The sequence below is a fragment of the Oreochromis niloticus genome, unplaced genomic scaffold (assembly GCF_001858045.2).
Source record: "Oreochromis niloticus isolate F11D_XX unplaced genomic scaffold, O_niloticus_UMD_NMBU tig00003056_pilon, whole genome shotgun sequence".
In the NCBI taxonomy this organism is placed as follows: domain Eukaryota; kingdom Metazoa; phylum Chordata; class Actinopteri; order Cichliformes; family Cichlidae; genus Oreochromis; species Oreochromis niloticus.
Window position 1 is genome coordinate 58714 of NW_020327774.1, and position 13372 is coordinate 72085.

At 43.8% G+C, this 13372-nt stretch overlaps 1 protein-coding gene across 1 annotated transcript; it reads left to right on the top strand.

Annotated features, from left to right (window-relative positions):
* Positions 1 to 222: 222 nt before the first annotated feature.
* Positions 223 to 3823, top strand: LOC106097320 (NACHT, LRR and PYD domains-containing protein 12-like). Its single transcript, XM_013267371.3, has 3 exons — positions 223 to 1473; positions 3359 to 3532; positions 3718 to 3823. The coding sequence occupies exons 1-3, from the start codon at positions 374 to 376 to the stop codon at positions 3752 to 3754; spliced, it is 1311 nt and encodes a 436-aa protein (XP_013122825.2). The 5' UTR covers positions 223 to 373; the 3' UTR covers positions 3755 to 3823.
* Positions 3824 to 13372: the final 9549 nt, after the last annotated feature.

The following is a 13372-nucleotide window of genomic DNA, read 5'->3' on the forward strand; positions in this document are numbered from 1 at the left end:
GGTGGGACTTGTTCATCACTTCTTTACTGAAACCAAAGAAGCAGGAATCTGCAGCTTTGAAGACTTCCAGGTTGTGTTCATCTTTGATGGTCTGGATGAGTGTCGACTTCCTCTGGACTTCCACAAAACTACAATCCTAACTGACCCTAGAAAGTCCACCTCAGTGGATGTGCTGCTGATAAACCTCATCAGGGGGAATCTGCTTCCCTCGGCTCTCGTCTGGATAACCACACGACCTGCAGCAGCCAATCAGATCCCTCCTGACTGTGTTGACAGGATAACAGAAGTACGAGGCTTCACTGATGCCCAGAAGGAGGAGTACTTCAGGAGGAGATTCAGTGATGAAGAGCTGTCCAGCAGAATCATCTCCCACATGAAGACATCCAGGAGCCTCCACATCATGTGTAGTATCCCAGTCTTCTGCTGGATCACTGCTACAGTTCTGGAGCACATGTTGACTACAGAGCAGAGAGGAGAGCTGCCCAAGACCCTGACTGACATGTACTCACACTTCCTGCTGGTTCAGACAAAGAGGAAGAAGAACAAGTACCATGAGGGACATGAGACGAGTCCACAGGAACTGACGGACGCTGACAGGGAAGTTCTTCTGAAGCTGGGGAGGCTGGCGTTTGAACATCTGGAGAAAGGAAACATCATGTTCTACCAAGAAGACCTGGAGCAGTGTGGTCTGGATGTGACAGAGGCCTCGGTGTACTCAGGAGTTTGTACAGAGATCTTCAAAAGAGAGTGTGTGATCTTCCAGAAACCAGTCTACTGCTTTGTTCATCTGAGCATTCAGGAGTTTCTGGCTGCAGTCTACATGTTCCACTGTTTCACCAACAGGAAGACGGAGGTGCTGAGGAACTTCCTGGGAGACTTTTATGATTCTCATTATCCTGGAAGGATAGACTGGAATGAGGATGAGGAGTATGATAATGATGATGACTGTCACAGTGATAATTATCATGATGATGAAGTTTTGCTGGATGATTACATGATGCGTGAATCCTCTGTGGATGAGTTTCTAAAGAGAGTCATGCAGAAATCCCTCCAGAGTAAAAATGGCCACCTGGACCTGTTTGTTCGCTTCCTTCATGGCCTCTGTCTGGAGTCCAACCAGAGACTCTTAGTAGGTCTGCTGGGTCAGACAGAGATCAGTCCAGAAACCATCCAGAGAGTCATCAAAAACCTGAAGGAGATGAACAGCTATAAAATCTCTCCTGACAGAAGCATCAACATCTTCCACTGTCTGATGGAGATGAACGACCTCTCAGTACATCAGGAGATCCAAGAGTTCCTGAAGTCAGAGAACAGATCAGAGAAGAAACTCTCTGAGATCCACTGCTCAGCTCTGGCCTTCATGCTGCAGATGTCAGAGGAGGTTCTGGATGAGTTGGACCTGCAGAAGTACAACACACCATGGGGGGGACGACAGAGACTGATTCCAGCTGTGAGAAACTGCAGAAAGGCTCGGTGAGTCCAGATGTGATCATTAACATCATTAATTAGTGTAGATTAGTAGTTTAGTTCTTCAGATATACACAGTACTAAACAACTTCCATTAGTTTGAGTTTCTCAGATAAAATGATATTTTCTGTTGATGAGGAGATGTGTGTGTGCACTTAGCATGATCTGCATTGGTAGTCATACGCTGTGTGTTGTAGACTCACATATACATGTAGTACCTGTGTTGTGTCACTAGGGGGCAGTATTTTAAATCTGCTGCTGCTGTTGTTGGTCATTCAGACGCTGCTGTTAGAGAGAGACAGAAAAAAGAATCTATGAAGAGCTTCTTTGTAGTGAAGTGAAATCTAATGTTAAAAACAGGGACAAATATCCAGAGCAGTCACTGTCTGAGCTTCTCCTCTGTGCTCTTTGATCTGTGATGGTTTTTCTGACTCCACCATCGCTCTGTTTCTGTTTCTTCCTTAGGCTGTTTAGCAGCTATGGGCTCTTATTGTAGTGTGTGTGTGTGTCTGTTCATGTGTGTATTTGATCTGCTTGCACATTGAAAACCATGTGTGTGTTTTCAGTGTATCTGAGTCGATTTAAACAGAAGTGTATTAAAGGTCGCATGTAAAAAGGCAGCGACTGAAAAGCTGGCTGACTTGTAACTGATGACTTGTGTATATTTTCAGTGCTTCGAAAAAAACGTTGACTTTTCAAACAATAATATCAATGCACACTTACAGATTTATTTACAGCTGTGATTACAGGCACACAGATGTGAATCCGCACACACACATCTGTCCTCTCTCTCTCTCCATCCTCCTCACAGCTTCTTTCCACTGATAATCACACAAACATTGTAATCAACTCCAGAATGACACAATAATATCATTTGATGATCATTATTATAAGTGCAGGATCCATATTTAATATCAGAGTAACACACTGCTTGGTTATGTGCAGTCATCATCAGTGACTGTGGGTCAAACAGAAGCTTTCTGATTGGTTCCTGACCTTGGTCACCTGTCCACTCTCACCTGTGTGTGTTTGCTCTCTCTTTGCTGTCTCCATCCTCTCTCTCCTTTCTCTCCCTCTCTGTCTTTGTACCGTCACTCAGGTCCAATGGAAACAGTGACATTTACAAACCAATCAAAGACAAACTGATCCATGTCAGGTTATAACAATATTCAAAGTGCATACAGGCTGCTGCTGGACACAGACAGGTAACATCATTTTGACTTGCTGTCACCTGGATCTGGACTCATAAACACTGAAGCCCAGAACAGGAATACAAATCATTTTCTGCCAACTACCAATATACCAGCAGACTAATGGCTCAGAAAGCTAAAATGAGCCAATCATTTCTGTGTTTAGTTCCCCTGAAATCAGAACTGATATCAGCAGCTCTGAGTTCATTCATCATTATTGTCCAGTGATGAGATTTCTGCTCCGTTTGGTAACAGTCAGCAGGTTTTTCCTGCGTGTGGACGTGAACAGTCGTACCTGACAGCAGCAGGTAGCAAACAGAGATCATCTTTCCAGCTGGAACTCTTCACTGAGCTGAACTCATTCAAAATGTTCTGGAGTCAAAACAGGAAACAGTCCAAATGTGTGTCTTCACTCTGACTCTGGATCAGATCTCAGTGACAGACTGTGGACATCATGGAAGCCTAAATGTGACACCATCTTCCTCCTTCATCTGCAGATTAAAGCCAAACAAAGATTCTCATTAAAAGTCTGCAGGTCTGAGAGAGACTCAATCGTTGTGTCATATCAAACACAGTAAGAGGAGCTGGAGCACAGATGTGAAGAGCAGATGTTCATCAGATTATGACCTCACTCTGTTTTGTCTTCATATACATTTAGTCTTTGTTTATAATAACACATTTTATATTTTCTATCATCACAGACTGACATATTGTGGACTCTCAGAGACTCACTGTGAAGTTGTGGCCTCAGCTCTGAAGTCCAACCCTTCCCATCTGACAGTGCTGGACATGAGTTGGAACAAGCTGCAGGATTCAGCAGTGAAGCTTCTGTGTGCTGGACTGGAGAGTCCAAACTGTCGACTGGAGACTCTGAGGTGAGTTCACTGACTGCAGCGGTTGTTGTTTTTCTGTATTTCAGATCTTTGATGTTTGAAACTTTCTTTAGTTCCTAACTGTTCAGGATGTGTCTGAAGACAAATTGAAGAAGTTTGAGTGTTTTCAGTAATGTTGTGTCTTTCCAAACGACTGAACAACAGTTTTTCCTTTTGGCTCCAAATAGAAGTGACAGACTTGAGCAGGGTTCATTTAAAGGCTGACAGAAGTGGAGTGGTGACGGGGAGATGTTTGACAGGACAGTGTTTCAGCCTCCACAGGTTCACGTTGTGCTCCATCAGTCAGTGAAGATGAAGTCAGTGCTGATGAGGCTGTAGAATGTGTGAGGGATGTGAATGAGGCTGTTGAAGATCTGATGATGGCAGATAAAAACAGGCTGCAGAGACTTGAAGGTGAAGTTAGGAGCTGTGATGATGTTCATGGTGTTAGAAGCTGATATGGCTGCTACAGAGACGACCCACACAGCTGCTGTGGTGAGGTGTGTGTTAAAGCAGAGGAACACAGAGCAGCCTAACACAGGCCCAAACATGACAACAAAGCAGGATTCAAGCTCTGTGAGAGGATTTCAAACAGAAGCTGGAGAAGAGAAAGGACTCTGTTGGACTGACTACAGATAGAAGGCAGCTGAAACCAGTCCAAGTGTTTCCATGGAGCCCGGTCTAACATTCATTTATACACTAACATACAGAAGTGAACGGGAAAATGAATCCCTAGTTTCAAATGTAGAAATAGTTCTCAGTTCATTTACAGAGTTTAATACAGTTCATGAGGAAATGAGAAATGTTCAAACCAGCAGCTTAGAAGAAATCTGCTTCACAAAGTCGGATCCAATTCCAATATTTTGTGATGCACTTGAATGGAGCGTGAGCAGTTCACTTCCTAACCCCACAGAGACTGTCAGTCTAGACTAGGGCTGTGCGATATGACCAAAATCTCATATCCTGATATAAGACATCTATCGTCCTGATAACGATATAAATCACAAAAATTTAACATTTTCTGTCAATTCTGTGAATCTCGGGCAGCTCAACTTGCATGAAGTGTTTCCAGCTGGGCGTCGTGTAGCCTACCTGGAGTTGAGTGTTTGAACCGATGCATGAAACGATATATTTTTAGACATAAGTTGTAACGGCCACTGTTTTCTTTGTAAGTTATTTATTACACGGCGTGCTGCGGGGAAAAGCCTGTTCTAACGTTTGAGTCTAAGGTTTATTTTTTAGCACCTGACGGCTCTTTTTTGTTTCTCATCCGTAAATACTCTGCATACTCTTTCATGTGATTCAGTTTATTTTGAAAAGTCTCAACAGGATGTTGAGCTTTATTGTGAAAGGTTTATGTGGAAAATAAACAAGCGGAAAATCGATGGTTTTGTCGTTGTTGCTAACGACAACACATAAAAACAGGCGCTTGTCCATCCGTAATGAGGTTATATTAAATATAAGAGAAAGAGAGAACTTTAAAAATTAATATAGCTGCTACAGTGACCATCAAAATGATTATAAACGTTTATTTTGAGACACCACGAAACAAACGATAGCGTAAAATGAAACGATAGATGTTTTTATATCGTCATTCGATATATATCTACTTTAACAATGTGACTGGAAAAAGGTGTTGGACTTCAAATATGTCCATTTCTTTCCAACTTCACCTTTAAAAGTGAAGCCATGTCGTTCCTTGAATGAAAAACATGACCTTTCCAAGTCTTTGTCATGTTTTTATGCTAAATGTACGACTTTAATGTGAAAAATTCAGAGTTTTTTCTCTTGTTGTGTTTGTTTGAAGCTGCTTCCTGTTGGCTTCAGCTGTTTGGAGTTTCCATTTCCTAAACTTCTACATTCTGAACCTTCTTCAGTTCTGAACAGATGATGAAACACTGAATGATTTCAAGCTCACACTTTGTCTAATAAACTTACATCTTTCATTCTTTATACAGATTGAGGAATTGTGGTTTGTCAGAGATCAGCTGTGATTATCTGGCAGCAGCGCTGAAGTCCAACCCCTCCCATCTGAGAGAGCTGGACCTGAGATGGAACAAGCTGCAGGATTCAGGAGTGAAGCAGCTGTGTGGTTTTCTGGAGAGTCCAGGATGTGGACTTGAAACTCTGAGGTCAGTCAGTGTGTTTTAGTTGTGCTGAGATGAATATGATGTGAAAGTTGTGCTGACACTAAACTGCAGACATCAGGTTGATATTATACTGATCAACATTGAGGATCTTGATGGTAAAGTCTGTTTTCTTCTTCTCTGGTTTAGTCTATTGACCGTAGCAGAACAATGTTCACATTTCAAACAGTGATACGTAACGTATGTCCTACGGCCCACACATGGCCCTCCACAGGGCCGGCCTGAATCTTTCCTAATTCAGAGAGAGGGGACCCTGATTAACTGTGTAGCGTTCTTCCTCACAGTTATAAGTATCAGACACAACAACGAATAATCCACAGCTGACTCTGTTTAGCAGGTCAAAGGTCACGGCACGTAGCAATCTGTGAAACAGAAACAATTTGGAGCAGGAATTATTTATTACATTTACAAACTGACATTGCTGCACGGCATACTGGGTAATGCTAGCTGGTCAAGTATGGGTGTGTTAACGGCCGTGAGGCTCCGTGGCTGCAGAACACTGAAGAAGAGAAAAGAGAGACGGAGGATGAAGGAAAAGAGGCGGAGATGAAGCAGCTCCAGAGAGGAGTTGTGTCTGCTGTTTGCAAGCTTCTGTGCGACAGTGAAGCAGGTGAAGATTAATAAATAAAGACTTTAACAGCAGACAGGATTTCATAAGCTGATGTACAAACATGTAGAATGATGGTGGCAGGTACAGAAACAGGTCCATACAGACTGAAGCCTGTCTCCTTTGCATATTCCATGTTTGACACTGAGAGTTTCCAGAAGAGCAAACATCAAACATGCCTCCAAACATGTGACGAGTCAGACTGACATCATTTGTACAGAGAACAGTGTGAGCAGGTCACTTCAATAAGAAGGACAAACAGTGCAGCAGGAATGACTAAACCCACTAACAGTCTGATATCCTCATGTTCCTGTTGTTCTACAGCATTATCATTAATGACCACCATCGTCGCTGCAGCTGCCCAATCAGCTTCTGTCACGTCATGTGACGCTCTGTGACTCAGACTGGAGAAATGTTAAATGGCTAACCTGAAGCTAACCTGAGAAACAGTCAAAGTACTGATGATTCCTACAAAGTGTGTGTGTTCAGTATGAGATGAGCTTGGTAGAACTGTGTGTGCACAGATGGACTCCACAGGAGATCTCCTTCATGATGAAACTGTGAAAGTTTGTCCAACAGTGGGAAACGTTTCAGAGAATATCTGTGAAGCAGAAGCTAAACATAATATTAGAAGAAAAGCAAAATAATGATGCAAATCCTGCTGTGAGCCATCATTTAAACATCACTATCAGACAGTAAAGGCTTCCAAAGACTGCTCACCTCTCATACTTAGTTAAAGATGCTGGTGTTGTCCACAGATCAGTTGACCTGCTGGGTCTCCATGATCAGCCTTGTTTCTTGAAGATAAAGGCTGAGCCCTTTAGAGCTTCAGTTCTCCAGAGCAGCAGGATGTCTGAGGTCTGCAGAAACACAAAAACACAGCAGCTAAAAATAGTTGTTCAAAGAAAACGAGGTGGGAGCTGCTGATTCCTGAGCTCTGATACTGGATTAGCTTCACTAGTTATTCCCATCACTGCTGTAGGAGCTACATTTAGTCACAGCTGATTGTCTTCTTTGAACAATCAGAATGATGACTGTTATGAAAACAAGTGGACAAAAACCAATGAGAGTGAAGAACAGGATAAAGAGCTCCTGTGATGATGGCAAAGAAATGAGCAGCAGACGGCTGTCTACGTGTTGTAGTGGTTTACAGTCACCAGGGGGCGCTATCACAGCCATGCCAGCGGCTGCTCTGCTTGTGCTGTTGTTGTTGAAGGTAAAATGAAAGCGAGTGTTAAAACAATGAAAAGTGTCCACTGCAGCCTCCATCTGAGCTTCCCCCAGCACTGAAGTCCCTGCTGCTCTTTATACTGGATGTGCTGCATCACTGACTGACAGCTGATGAAGAGTCTCTGGAAACACTTGTTTATCTCCTCTGCTCTTCATTCTTCTCTCTGCAGGTGGAGCTGATGATGGTAAACAGGACGGTGTGTGTGCTGAGAGAGGAGGAGCTGTGTCCTGGTGGTCAAGAGAGGTTGAAGCAGCAGCAGAATGGGTGTAGAGACGCTCTGACTGGGCTATGTGACAGAGGAATGAAGTGCAGATGACTGTCAGTGCTGCAGAGTGAACTGCTCTGAGAACAGCTCCACTGTCAGACACAATGTAGAGTCCAGCATCATCCCTGTGTGTCCCTCTGGATCTGACAGAGGATCATCAGTGTATCTGGACTGCTCTGCTGCTGCTCTGTCCTTCTACAGTCTCTGCACAGTCTCTGTCTGACTCTGGCTTCAGGCCCTCCTGGATCAAACTCACCTTGAAAGGCTTTCAAACACCTCTGAATATATTTGAATCTAGAATATATTTGATATATACTGTAGATGTACTGTAGAGTTGGATATTGCAGTTTGTCTGTTATAAATACAGTCTGTGAGCAGCTACAAGGTGAAACGACTTTCTAGAAACACTGTTTTCACTCTTCTGTTAGGTTTTCACATATTTACTGAACATTAATATTGATATTAATTAAGATATTAATATCTTACTCTGGCTTAGAATTAGAATAAAATAGAATTCAACTTTATTGTCATTGCACATGTCACAAGTACAAGGCAACGAAATGCAGTTTGCATCCATCTAGAAGTGCTTTAGCCATAATATAGATAGATTACAAAATATATATTAGCAATAATATAGATATATAGATATTCAGACCCTCCTGGATCAAACTCACCTGGAAAGGCTTTCAAACACCTTTGAATAATAAATGTCATATTTTTTATAAGATAAATATCATGTTTTCATGGATATGTGCAGTTTGAGCCTCAGTGGATGAATCAGTGCTTAATGTTTAATGTGGATACTAATGATCAACAAATGTGCTGATTGGAATCAAAGGAATGACTTGGACTGAATCTGTTCCTGCTTTTCTCTCATGTGTATCCGATCCAGACCTCCAGCTTCTGCCCTCTGCCTCACATTAGTCACCCAGCACAGCAGCTTTAACCTTGAAGCTCACTTTTCCCACCTTCTGATAGAATGAAGATCAGACTGATATATGAAATATTCCTTTATTGGGTGAGAAAATCAGACCATGTCATAACTGCGTTAAGTCATACAGAATAGATATCAGAGCCTTAAACAGGCTGACTTCTGCTAAATGGGTCAAACTGGGCAGAAAGTCTACAAACACATAACATCCTTATAGAATATGATGTAACACTATAGATCAACTTACCTCAGAATATATAAAGCATATAAACAATTACAGCAATATGATGCAACAAACACAGCAGTGCTACTAATCCAAAATACTCAAAGCTTCATAGAAGTGAAACAAACATTTATTTTTAGCTCCATTCTGCTGCTGATACATACTTTAGGTTTCTGAATATTAAACTTGTTGCTGCCTTTCATAGTGTGTAACTTGAAGGCCCTGAGTACTTTCTCCCACACTGAAAACACTGGAATGATAACATTATTTGAACATTACCTAATAAGACTGATTCAGGACAGACAATTAGTTATTTTAAACTTTTCTAGCAGTCCTTCACAAACTGGGAACAGTCTGTCTATTCTCTCCATCTGTCAGCTGCTGCTGGCTCTTCCTCCTCCTCTTCCTCACACACTGCTGAGTTTGTCCTGGTGGATCATCAGGGGTGCAAAGCCTCACAGATGATGTGCAGCAGTGGGTCCCTCAGTCTGTCCTCACTCTGGACACTTGCAGTTGTCACACATGGAAATCAAATGTGTGATAAGCTGCAGGATTCAAACACAAGTGTAATTTATATATACATGTTCATACTTTTATTACACAATCAGAGAGAAAGAAGAAGAGAGAGAGTGCAGGACAGACAGACAGGTGACAGTCTCCCTGCTTGTGCCGTGATATTCAGGACTGCAAACCGAGCATAAAATCATCACATTCTCTGTAAGATTAAGGTCAACTATAAATATATTTAGAAGTAGAGGCTTTAAAACCAAGTAAACGCTGAAAGTACAAACATCACTAATGTCAGATAACTTTGCCGACATGTGGCCAACAGTAATGTTTTAATGTTCTTCGTTATTAAACATTCGCACATAAATAAGTGACATAATATTCAGTACTTACTTTTGACAGTTCACTCTTCGGCCGCTCCCTTCTGTCGTACTTTACGGCAAAATTATCCACACCCACCGCCGAGCGATGCATTGTGGGATATACGGGACCACGAAGCGTGCACCGGACCACGCTTGATATTTGGGGAAATCGACGGCGCATTTGGAGTATGTATTTGAAGTACACTTCGGATTGGGATTGGGACCGTCGTCGCGTGGCAGTGACGTAATCGCACTCAAAATGCGTACTTCAAGCGTGCAGACCCTGAATTGGGACACAATAACTGCACACAGTACAATTCTATTTGACACTAAATTAGAGCAAAAATCAATAAAGTCACTTTGTGTCTACATGAGAATCAGAGAAACTTTCTTCATCCCAGAGGGAAACTGAGCTGTCGTAGCAGCGAATACACAACAAACATCAAGCACGGATAGAATATGAGTGTAGAAACACAGATATTGATGATGAATATTAAGATAAATAGATAAATATAGAGCTATAAATATAAAAGTGTCACGGTGTAGAAAAGTGACAGCAGGCTGCACTGAGCTGTGATTGGTTGTGTTTGCTTCCCACATTTGTGCTTCCTACAACATCCCAACACCTGCTGATGTCCCCACTCTCAGTGTGAAAGTCCACACAGAGGTGGAGCCCACAGTTGAATCTGCCAGAGCCAGACTGACTGTGGAAATACATCCCTGTAAGTATGTGACAGGTTAGAGGAGAGCTCTGTACCAGCGTGGAGTCACTGTTGGTGGATGAAGAGCATGTGTGCACACACTGTTCAAACACAGCTACAGTGGGAAGGAGAAAACTACAAACATGGTGGTCCTGGATGTTCCCCAGAGTGTGAGTAATTAGACAGACTCTACCAATGCGTCATGTGATCACTGTGATAATGTCATCTCCTCACAGCTCAAACGTGGCCTCCTGGTGAGTTGTGTTGAACCGATCCTGTTCTGGTGTACTTAGAGGAGGTCAGAGAAGTCCACAGTGGGGACACCAGATGATGATTTTTGGTACAAACTGTGTCTGCGATTGTTTCTGTCTCGTCCAGTTATCAAAGGACACACCATCAACCACAGAGATCATCCAGGAGCTCCCAGTGGACAACCTGAAGCCAGCCGTGGTCCAGATCTGTGACGACTACCAACCAGGTCCAAGTCTAACTAAGCTTTACTCCAACAGCACACTGACACACTTCAGAGGATTCATCAGACTGAACAGTTCATAAAAGCTGATGTTTCAATCAGTGACACAGAGAAATGACACTTTCATGTTTTTCTACCACATATTTCTGTCAGGTGACCAGGCTGAGACCCAATACATGTTTGTCTGTGAGCTGCAGGTAAGAAGCTGTGATAACACACAAGTACACCTTTCACACACATTCATGTTCATAGCATCAATGAAAAGGGCCAACTTTGAACTTTAACTTTGATTCCTCAGAGTTTGAAGAAAGCGTGGCTGAATAATTCATGTTTAATAACAGGCAGGATGAAAATCTGGTCTTAGTCACTTTGAGTGTAAAAAGGAAACAAACTGCATCCATTTGTGAATCTTGCACCAGGATCCTCCTCGTATCTCCCACAGCCAGGAAGTTCAGTTCTGCTCTCATGAAGCAGCAGGAAGATGTGAGGCTCAGAGTGAGGACTGAGTATAGACTGATGGCACACACTCAGCCTTTTGCCACTGCATGCACAGCTTTGAGTCATGTGACACTCGTGCCCTCATGTTGATCACACCTCTCATTGTATATTCAATTTAATTCATCCATCCATCTTCATCCGCTTTATCCGGGGCCGGGTCGCGGGGGCAGCAGCCTAAGCGGAGAAGCCCAGACCTCCCTCTCCCCAGCCACCTCCTCCAGCTTATCCGGGGGACACCAAGGCGTTCCCAGGCCAGCCGAGAGATATAATCTCTCCAGCGTGTCGTAGGTCTGCCCCGGGGCCTCCTCTCGGTGGGACATGCCCAGAACACCTCACCCAGGAGGTGCCCAGGAGGCATCCTTGTCAGATGCCCGAACCACCTCAGCTGGCTCCTTTCGATGTGGAGGAGCAGCGGCTCTACTCTGAGCCCCTCCCGGATGGCCGAACTTCTCACCCTATCTCTAAGGGAGAGGCCAGCCACCCTTCAGAGGAAGCTCATTTCTGCCGCTTGTATCCGCGATCTCGTTCTTTCAGTCACTACCCACAGCTCGTGGCCATAGGTGAGGGTAGGGACGTAGATTGACTGGTAAATTGAGAGCTTCGCTTTTACACTCAGCTCCCTCTTCACCACGACGGACCGGTGCAGCGTCCGCATCACTGCAGCCTGTGAGATCATTAGTAAAACATATGTTATTTTATGCCCATAGTCAAGGTAGTTGAGTTATGGTAACAGCTGTGGGACATATATTATCCTTTAGTTTAGATTGTGTGCTGTGTATGTAGTTTAGTCCCCATTATACTTTTGGGTTAAAAGAATATAATCATTTTATAGTTCATTAGATAAGTGTGCATCACTCTGTATCCTTGATCTGCTGTGAATGTCTTACACTGTTTTCTTGACATGTTTTACTGCTGAAATCATAAAAGTAAGGTTGTATGCAGGAGACGCTGTGTCTAGGACAGGGGAGATAGACCACATTCCATGCCCCCACCTTCTTTAGTGTAGAAAAACAGGGAGCCAAGGTCAGGAGCCAGTCTCGCTAAGAATTAGAAAAACATGTGAAGATGTAACTTTTATGACTAGGTGGGGGTCGCCAGAAGCTATAAGAGGCTGTGAAATCTGCCACCATTTTGAGACATGCTGTGACCCTCTGCAAGCATCTCTCCAGTCCGGACGTTCTTATGCTCTTAAGTGTTGAATTGTATGGAAATAAATGATTGTTGATTGAGCATTTATACACCGAGTATTGTCCTTCCTTCAGCCCAAAGATTAAAAGAATTGGGAGATTTCAACAAGCCGCAGCCCCAATCCGTCTGTCGATCTCCGGCTCCCCTCTCCCATCACTCGCGAACAAGACCCCGAGATACTTGAACTCCTCCACTTGGGGCAGGAACTCATCCCCGACCCGGAGTGAGCACTCCACCCTTTTCCGGCTGAGAACCATGGCCACAGATTTGGAGGTGCTGATCCTCATTCCCGCTGCTTCACACTCGGCTGCGAACCGTTCCAGTGCGAGCTGGAGGCCTTCACCCGATGAAGCCAACAGAACCACATCATCCGCAAAAAGCAGAGATGAGATTCTGAGGCCACCGAAGTGAAAGCCCTCCTCCACTTGGCTGCGCCTAGAAATCCTGTCCATAAAAATTATGAACAGAACCGGTGACAAAGGGCAGCCCTGGCGGAGCCCATCACCCACCTGGAACGAGTCCGACTTATTGCCGGCAATGCGAACCAAGCTCTTGCAACGGCTGTATAGGGATCGAATGGCCCGTAGCAATGGGCCAGACACCCCATACTCCCGCAACACCTCCCACAGGACACCCCGAGGGACACGGTCGAATGCCTTCTCCAAGTCCACAAAACACATGTAGACTGGTTGGGCAAACTCCCATGCACCC